This window comes from Cnephaeus nilssonii (genome assembly GCF_951640355.1).
Source record: "Cnephaeus nilssonii genome assembly, chromosome: 5".
In the NCBI taxonomy this organism is placed as follows: Eukaryota; Metazoa; Chordata; class Mammalia; order Chiroptera; family Vespertilionidae; genus Cnephaeus; species Cnephaeus nilssonii.
In genome coordinates, this window is record NC_137076.1 from 51,170,440 (window position 1) to 51,180,350 (window position 9,911).

General features: G+C 48.7%; 1 protein-coding gene across 1 annotated transcript; it reads left to right on the top strand.

The window, feature by feature from the left end:
* Positions 1–1,413: 1,413 nt before the first annotated feature.
* Positions 1,414–9,634, top strand: SFRP2 (secreted frizzled related protein 2). The gene is made up of 3 exons (XM_079770314.1): positions 1,414–2,202; positions 4,365–4,445; positions 8,480–9,634. Exons 1-3 carry the CDS (start codon positions 1,704–1,706, stop codon positions 8,782–8,784), a joined length of 885 nt encoding a protein of 294 aa, XP_079626440.1. The 5' UTR covers positions 1,414–1,703; the 3' UTR covers positions 8,785–9,634.
* The last annotated feature ends 277 nt before the right edge of the window (positions 9,635–9,911 follow it).

Here is a 9,911-nt window from a genome sequence, read left to right on the forward strand (position 1 = left end):
AGCAGTGGGACCACAGAGAGAGCAGGACGACTTGGGGTCGCCAGGCCAATACATCCTTCAGGAAAGGAGGGAAAAGAGGGGGCTGCGGACACGGCCAGTTGTGGCTCCGAGTGGGCGGAGCAATAATGCGCGCGCCTTACTTAGGAAAGCACTTCGGCGGGCTCGCTCCTGCAGGATTACCTCTTTGGATCTGCACCGCCCACCTGCTTGGGAAGCTGAGGAGGAGACGACCTGCCCCTGGGAAAGACTTGGGGCGATTAGGGGGAAGGAGGCCCCCACCACACACCTTCCCTCTGCTGGCACCCCAGTTCCAGTTTACAACTGTGAACTTACCGTTTGCAGTCCGGGAAGGGAGAGGCAGGCCTGTTTGTTCACCTCTGCACACGAGGCACCCCACTGGCATATGCAGGGTAGTTTAATCAATTTTGCAAGGCCACCACTAGCACTCGTGGGTCTCTAGACAGGGCTCCTGCCTCTGCCCCCTTCTTTCCCAGCCTGCCCACCGGGCACATTTTCTGCCAGTCCCTTGTGCCCAGCACTAGCCCTTATCAACCGCGCCCGGAGCCCCATCCTCCGGTGCTCCGAGCTCCCCGGCTCCAAGGCCTGCGTGTGTTAGGATCCCGGATGCCTTCGAACTTGAGTCCTCCCATTCACTTAAGGAAGGAGGGCAGGCCTCCTCCCAAGCCCGGGAATGGTGGGCAGCGGTGTGTGATTCAGAGGAGACTCTGCAGAGGCGTTTCCACAACAGCAAAATCTAGACTGACCCCAACAACATAACCACCCCCAACGTTTTCTTTTCCATGTCAAAGTTTTTGCTCCTACAACTTGATTGATAATTACATTTGTAAAAGGCCAGGGAGGAGCACACGTACGGGGTGGGCCAGGTTGGTAACTGTGTGGGCCTGGGGCGGACAGGTCCCAGGTGCAAGCTGAAGGCACAAAGACCCGGATGCCCGCCGGCTGGCGCCGGGAGATGCAGTTCCCCCGGGAAGCCCCGGGTCAGAACAGAAACTTCAGGATGGGGTCGAACAAACCCTGGTCGGGGCTTCGCCGGGGGAACTGCATCCCCCCGGGGGGCGGGAGGCGCTGAGTGCATTTCCGCCGGGACCTGGAGGCAAGGCCGCCCATCGCGTCCCCGGGGTCCCCGATCTCTCGCAGCCCGCGCCCCGCACGCTCACTGTTGGGGCGCAGCTGCCGGGCTGGTCTATTTGTTTGCAGTTTAAAGCAATCCGTGGGCGCGCGCTCGGCCGCACCTATAGGGGTGTGTGGGGGCGGCCAGCATTCCCTTCCAGGGAGCGCAACAGGGGCATTCTCAAAGGAAAACCCAGACCCAGTGAGCAGTGACCAACCCTCCTCAGATTACTCTCCACTGGCTCCTCCCTTGCTCCCCCCGCCTCCAGATTTGCATTAAAAAGGCCAAGAAAACTCTGGCTGGGCCCCAGCAGTTGCACACACTGCTTCCCCGGGTCGGAGCCCCCCGGAGCCGAGCCCGGGCTTGCAGCACGAAGCCGAGCGGAGAGGTCCTCGCCCGCGCAGTCCTGCCCACGCCCGGCCTCTCTGCGCCCCGGCCGTCCCGCCGCCCACTTTCCAGGCCCCGGAGCCGCGCCGAGCGAGCGAGCAGCGGGCCCGGGACCAGCTCCGGCCGCGGCCGCCTCGCGCCTCCCCCGCTCCGCTCCTCCCGCCCCCGGGGTCGCGCGCCCACGATGCCGCAGGGCCCCGGCTCGCTGCTGCTGCTGGTCCTCGCCTCGCACTGCTGCTTGGGCTCGGCGCGCGGGCTGTTCTTCGGCCAGCCCGACTTCTCCTACAAGCGCAGCAACTGCAAGCCCATCCCGGCCAACCTGCAGCTGTGCCACGGCATCGAGTACCAGAACATGCGGCTGCCCAACCTGCTGGGCCACGAGACCATGAAGGAGGTGCTGGAGCAGGCGGGCGCCTGGATCCCCCTGGTCATGAAGCAGTGCCACCCGGACACCAAGAAGTTCCTGTGCTCGCTCTTTGCCCCCGTGTGCCTCGACGACCTGGACGAAATCATCCAGCCCTGCCACTCGCTCTGTGTACAGGTGAAGGACCGCTGCGCTCCAGTCATGTCCGCCTTCGGCTTCCCCTGGCCCGACATGCTCGAGTGTGATCGTTTCCCCCAGGACAACGACCTCTGCATCCCCCTCGCTAGCAGCGACCATCTCCTGCCGGCCACCGAAGAAGGTAAGCCTTCCCCTTTATTCCCTCCCTCTGAGCTTTTCTAAGACTTTTCCGGAGGAAATTCCGAGGTCCCCGCCCCACATCCCGATGCGTCCCCTCCTGCGGTGCCGGACCTAGCGGGGCGGACGCTCTCCTTGCCTTAATGTGTCATTGTGACAAATTTTAGATACACACACACACACACACACACACACACACACACACACACACACGACTCTCATTCCCCTCCCGAGTTATTCCAGGTATACCTTTCTTAGGGACAGTTAAAAAAGAAAAGAAAAATGAATAACTGAACGGCATCTTTTCCTTATGATATAAAATTATTTTTGCAACCAGGGGAGTGGGGGGCTTGGAAGGGGTCCTGTGTGGAGGAGTTGGTGAGCATCTGGCTCTGCGTGTTGAAAATTGAGCACTGGTTACAACTGCTCAGGTGTCCGAGGAAGAGGGCATGAAGGGAATCTCCAGGAATCATTTTCTATCACAAATCAGCTTTTATCTTAGGAGTGGTTTTCATTAGCCATGCAAAAAAGGAGTTTCCCAAGTTTTTAGAAAACAGGGGGAGTTCCTGTGCAAAAAACCATCAAAGCAATGAAAACCTCATGGGCTCTTGATATTTTTCCTGAAAGCAAAACATACACAGTGAGTCTGCACTGGCTTAGGTACCCCCTGGGAGGGGAAGGGGGCTTCCTAATCCCTCTCAGGGCTCCGGCAGCAGCTCCCTTTCCATCTCTAATTGTTTTCCTACAGCCATCATTAGTTAAAGAAAATGCAAAGTTGCTTAGCAATCTTTCCTGGCAGGCACCCTGAGTGCGCAATCATCTTATTGGTTAGATTTCTAATTTATTGCAAATGTTTGGCATATTTCAAACATTTGTCCAACATACACCACAGACCAACCAATACAGGTTAGTAACATTTTATATACATTCCTAGAGCTCCTAATTGGAAATGTTTCATTTTGTTTGAGTGAGGGGAGGTAAGGGCAGTTTTATGTGTGTTGCTTTTGTTTATTTCTTCCCACTATCAGCACCGACATTATGCACTACCTTTCTCCCAAAAGCCACTTTCTCTCTTCAAAATAGAAGTTTAGGAGGTCTTCAAAATGGGCTCTGCCATTTTTCTAATTTGATAAATAACTGTTCTGTCATGAATCACCTAAAGTTTTTTTCTATGAACATTCCATTTCATATTCATGAAAATCAAATTTCACCTAAGTTTTAAAGACAGAACACTTATAAATGGAGAAATGTTCTTTCCTTTTTCGTTGTTGTTTTTTTCCTTTTCCCAGGAAATCAAACTGTTTTAGAAGAGCCGTCAGTAGGCTCTCTGATCTTTGTGCTCCTGCACATTCCTAGGTGGGGTCAGACCCCAGAGGCAGTTGGCCTCGGTGTTGGTAAGCTTCAGGAAAAGCTGCTTTGTAGTTTGGTTGGCTGGTTTTTGTTTTATGAGTTTGTTTTTGAGCATTTGAAACAAACAAAGAAGAGCAAGAAGAACCTTCCCCAAGGGACAAAGATAAAAACGAAATAAATGTTGCCTAACTGGAGCACAAACCTGGCAGAAAGCTCCAGGTGATACAGAACCGGTTAGAGCAGGCTGTTGTGCTTCCCAAGGTGTTTCCACGGTGGGAACGAGCCCCTAGGTGACCCTTACACCACTAGCCACCTTCGCCGGTGCAGTCTTAAAAACATCTTGAAATGCCTCTCCTGAGACACAGAGCTCTACTCCGAGCCCAGCAGAGACCGGTTGCACTGGTGTCCTACAGCCGAGAAAGTCAGTCTTTTGGCCATCGTTTGTGGTTGGTTTTCCAAAATCTCTCAAGAGTCTTCTGGTGCTTTCTCCTCAGAGAGGCTTTGGGAACAACTCTTTCAGAGACTGAGTTTGTCCCAGAGGTGGGGAGAAAGAACTAAAAAGCCTGCACACTCTGCCCCACGCGCCCTTTTTCTTTGGGATTCACCATGCATTAAGCAGAGCACATGGGCATTTTTGTCCATCAGAAAATAGGAGGCGTGGAGACTTCCTTAGGAACGAACGACTGGTCCTTCTTTTTTAAAGGAGACAGAAGCTGGGGTCCCGCTACTCTTGCCTGGGTAAGCCCCTTTGAGTTGTTTGCAAACGCCACCTGCTGTTCCCTTTTAAGCAAACTTACTCAATTTTCACCTTTCTAGCTCCAAAGGTCTGTGAAGCCTGCAAAAATAAAAACGAGGATGACAACGACATAATGGAAACTCTTTGTAAAAATGATTTTGGTAAGTAATACACCACCAACAAGAAAACATTCAAAAGTTTTATTTACCAGTAAAACGTAAGGTGCACATCATGCAGATGTAAAATACCAATGCCACCCGTGCACCTTTCCTAAAGTCATCTAACTTGCTCTCTCCTAGTTTCCTCCCTGTGTAATAATCTTATAATGAGTTGTATCTTTTCAGATGAGTCTTATTGTTCTGCTAAGCAATAATCAATTCATGAGAATTATTCAGATTATTAATTTTCAATGGCATGTTTTCATTTCACTTGGGCTTTTTCTTGCCAGCAAGCCTTATCCTGGGCCATGGGGTCTTTCCGACACTTGACATGTGCACCGGGGATGGAAACATAAATATTAGCCCCAGCCACACACATTGAAGGCATTAAGTTGGCCACAAATAAAAATTTAGTCCAGCGCCAAACTAAAATATTCTTATTGTATTCATAACCATCAGTGACTATATCCAGGATACTGGTTAATAATTGGAGGAGGGATTCCTTAAATTTAAAAAGAAGAAATAAAGCTCAGGAATTTACTAGGCAAGATACATGAACGATCCCTGAGGACATGGTGCTTGGGGACAATAAATAATGTGTGATATGTTACTCAAGTTCATAGAGTGTAAATCGCTACCCGTAAGAGAATATTAAAAGAGGGAAGGCGGTTGGAGACCGTCCACGCAGGACTCAGTCAGCACCTTATCTGCTGTCCTCAGGCCTCCAGGGTGAGTGAGGAGCCCAGCTAGACACGGGGTCAATGCCAGATTCAAAGTTGGGACTGGCCAAGAACTTCCCTCAGACTCCTGAGGCGTTCTAGCCTTCATCCCATTCCCAAAGCAGGCACCTTTGGATGCGTTTAAGTAGTTGCTACCCCTTAGAAGCATTCATTGAGGCAGAAGGCTAAACTTACTGGTAAACAGATGTGATCCCTGCTCTATCAAACAATAGTGGCCTCTAACAGGTCTGTATTACTAATTCTACATCCTCAACAAAGTACTTGAGACAGAGAAATCACTCCAGCTCCCACTGTTGAGAAGTGCCCCCCCCCCCCCGCCCCCAGAAATCTCAGGTTGAGTCGGGTCCCTGAAACTCTGGAGATACTCCTAACCCTGCTCCTTATAACCCCAAGTCTCTCCCAGTAGGTGTCCTGGGTTTACCCTTAGCTGAGAACAACCAGAGGACACAGCTTTGGGAGAAGAGTCCCATGCCAAGGAAGGGACAAAGAGAGGAGGCAACTCTGTCCCAACCAGTCCTTCCCCTCTGCAAGAGCCACAAGTGGGATGATGGTGTTTCATAGGTGTATATTCAAATATATACAACTCTCAAGGCCTGGCATGTGGGCGACAGCAATCCCAAATCTCCAGGGTCTTAATCAACACAGTTCCTAGCTTTACGCTACCAGATGTGATTAAGGGCAAGAGAGGAAAATATAATTTTAATAAAATATATATTAAAGCTTATATCTTCTTCTGACAGCTTATGTCCTTTGCAACTAGATTTAATCCAGATCTCCCTCCTGACTTCCATGAAAATGTTGGTTATATTATGGGGCTCCAAAACAGCCAATTTAGGAGACATGCAGACACACACACAAGACCTTCCTAAGGATGCTCTGTCAAGACGGCCAAAAAAATGGGGGAGGAGTGGGTAGTGCTAGTGTTCTCTCTCCTTAAAGGAAAAAGCCTTTCAAGACAACATATAAGTCATTACATTTAAAGTACCACACATGTAGATACCTCACAAGCTTTGTTTTCTATTTCCCCACGTTCATTTTTGTCCCAAAAGGGCTAATGAACCTACCCTACAGGAAGTACATTATATACCCCTGGTTTATAAGCAGTATTCTATATCACCTCTGTGCTTTGGGGAAGTAATGGAATGGTAGAAGGAACAAGGATAAAAATCTGATGTATTTAACATCACACTCTTTCCCCATTGCACACCTGAAGGACAGGGGAAATGTAGAAAAACAGTCTCCAACCCTATTTCAGAGCTGAAAGTACTGGTGAAGAAACAAAGGCCCAACCATCTGCTTTTGCATATAACCCGTTGTTGAATTGGATGGTGATTATCACATCTCGTATCCCCATTGTCATCTTCCAGGGCAGGAAACGTTGTTCTGGGATTTTAATTCCCTATATTCGGTCCCAGCTGAGAATCCAGGGGGGAAGGGCCTGATGTTTCCCCGGGGTAATCTTTTGCAGTGTTGGCTATTTTAAAGCTAGAGAAACATGAGTGATAAATGTTCCCTCTGGGTCAAAGTGATGATTTTTTTAATGTTTGGAGCTCAAGAATGTTTAATTTGACCAGGCGAAATTTACACATGCTCTCTGTAATCACTGCTCTCACCATATGTCGTCCCCACCCCCACACCTTATACAGAGGCCACAGGAGCATGTGACTTATTCCATGATATACGTCTCATAAACCCTGAGAACTCAGTGGGATGGTTCAGAGGTGTATCAGACAAAAACATGGTTGGCTAAGTCACAGTGTCCTTGATTTACCTGGCTGAGCTTTGGTCATTTTCCAGTTGCCAAAAAAAACACACCCATCTTAGTCAAATTCTCTTTCTGAGATAGAAAGAAACCGCCGAAGCAGTGATGCTCACATACACACAATACTCTTCCTCTATTACTACGATGACTCAAACGCCGTCAAAGTCAGGACGTTAGACTTGTACATTCTATACAGAACAGTTGTCAGTGGCACCAAGGTCTTAGGGTACATTCAGTTGGGTGAGTTAATGCTCCAACCAGGGCAAGAAACTGGAAGTTGCCTTATGAGACCACACTGGTGTTCTAGGAGGTTTGGGAACCGGCGTTCTGAAAACTCGGCTCAGCCAGGACACTACCCAACTGGGTGACCTTGTGTAAGTCACTCCATTTCTCTGGAATTCAGATTCTTCATGTGCCAACAGGAGATTTTTAACTGGATGATTTCTTCCAACCTTAAAATTCTGTCCTTTCTCTGCCTTCATGAATTCTTGAAATGGAATTCCACCATGTATGTTTGCAGGGTTTTCTGTCCCAAAGCATGCTGTTTATGACTATAAAATGTGTCTTTTATGTAAACCACTTACTTTTGGTCTTAGCATTCTAATGAGTCCAATATCCATTTTGGAAACAGTACATACATGATCTGTAAACGCCCTGGCCTTGGACAGGCAAATGATAGCATATGAGGATGAGGTCTTCAGAAAAACACTTTTACAGCTAAACATGTGCTCTTAAAAAGAGTCTTGGATATTTTTCTCCTAGTTACTTTACCAAATCAAATGCAGCTGTAAGATCATCTCTCCTTCCCTGTAGTCTGTTCTTTAGAAAACAATGATTGTGTGATATAATTTCCTTACAGGTTTGTCCAAAAACCTATCCGACCTAATTAATTGAGTTTAAAGTGTACAGCCACAGAAGATCACGTTTCACCTAAGAGTCAGGCATTTCTTTTCATGCTGACGTTTCCAATAGGGGAAGTCCTTTGTTGAGAGCAGAACACAAACCACGTGCGACCTACACACAAACACTAGTCGGGCTAGGAAAGTCAAATGAGTCTCACAGAAGGAGTTTTGATTTGAAACAAAGTACAAGGCAAACCCTTTGAGGCTTTAATATATATATTTTTTATTGATTTCAGAGAGGAAGGGAGAGAGATAGAGAGAAACATCAATGAGAAAGAGATTCATTGATTGTCTGCCTCCTGCACGTCCCCTGCTGGGTGGGGGATCAAGCCCGCAACCTGGGCATGTGCCCTTGGCCAGAATCGAACCTGGGACCCTTTAGTCCACAGGCTAACGCCCTATCCTCTGAGCCAAACTGGCTAGGGCCCTTTGAGGCTTTAGAAATGGAGCACCTGCTGCCCCCAGCTCCCAACCCCCTTCGCACAGCCCCTGACAGTCCCTCAGCTCAAGGAAGCTCTTCCTCCATCCCCCACGCCTGGTCACACCAAAATGCAGTAGAATGGGGCGAGGGAGCTCCCAGTCTATCCTGTATTCCCTCATTATAACTCGAGTGATTCCATCCCCTCTTGGTAGCACTGAAAATAAAAGTGAAGGAGATAACCTACATCAACAGAGACACGAAAATCATCCTGGAGACCAAGAGCAAGACCATTTACAAGCTGAACGGGGTGTCCGAAAGGGACCTGAAGAAGTCGGTGCTGTGGCTCAAAGACAGCTTGCAGTGCACCTGCGAGGAGATGAATGACATCAATGCGCCCTACCTGGTCATGGGACAGAAACTGGGCGGGGAGCTGGTGATCACCTCCGTGAAGCGGTGGCAGAAGGGGCAGAGAGAGTTCAAGCGCATCTCCCGCAGCATCCGCAAGCTGCAGTGCTAGTTTGGGCGTCCCGGTTGCTTCCGACAGGCCAGCCCCAGGGCTCGGCTGACCACATCCACCCGGAGGCCTCAGCTCTCCTGTCCCGAGCACAGTCCCTGCAGCTCCGGCCCCAGCCTGGAGCAGCATCCCTGCCTTTTGCACATTTGCACCCCCAGCATTTCCTGAGTTATAAGGCCCTTAGAGGCCTCGGGAATGGATACCTATTTTCACGTAAAGGAAAACCCACCCGAGTATTGTAGAAATATTCAAAGTAATAAAACCTTGCATATTTTTATGAAGTTTTAAGATAGCTCACTTTAAAGCTAGTTTTGAGTAGATACAACTGTGACTTGGGTCTGATTCTCATGTTTCCCTGTTTGGTTCGGGTCACCTGATTTTCACGTTCTGCTGAGGTTGCCATAACGTACAAATAGCTTCGTTTTGGTATGTGGCCCCAAGTGTTGTGGGTCAGAAACCAGGTTGGGATAAAGCTGGCTGTTATCTCAACATCTCTCAGCTCCGGCCTGAGGCCTGAGACTCAGCGCCTAACCATTCACTTGACATTTTACACCCTCGTGAACTTAACTGCAGCACACACTGCATTTCCAGGTAGAGTGCTTCCATTTATAAAAAGCACATTATCCATCATAGCACGATTTCTTCGAATAAAGGGCACAACAGACACGTTTTGTAATTGGCCTGAGTACTTTAAGCTTTGTTTAAAACATTTTTTTCTTATTGTTGCAAGTGAAACCATTGTAGCTTACCTGTAATATACATAGTAGTTGACCTGAAAAAGTTGTAAAAATATTGCTTTAACCAACATTGTAAATATTTCAGATAAACATTATATTCTTGTATATAAACTTTACACCCTGTTCTACCTACTTGTCGTGGTCTTTTTAGTAGGAGTTGTATAAGAGTGGTCACCTCCTTTCTCCTGAGATCCAGCCTTCCCACAGTTTGAAGTATCTGTCTCTTAAGTGACACAGGAAGTGTCTCCCCGTGGCGGCACTGGGCTCCCGCCTATGCCTCACATCTTTGTACAGATGTTTACACTGGAGCCTGCAGGGAGGCGGAGATTGACAGCCTCTGCAGAGAACTCTCCTGCTCTTGCCCCTTCTCAGCAGTTCAGCTGCAGCCATGTG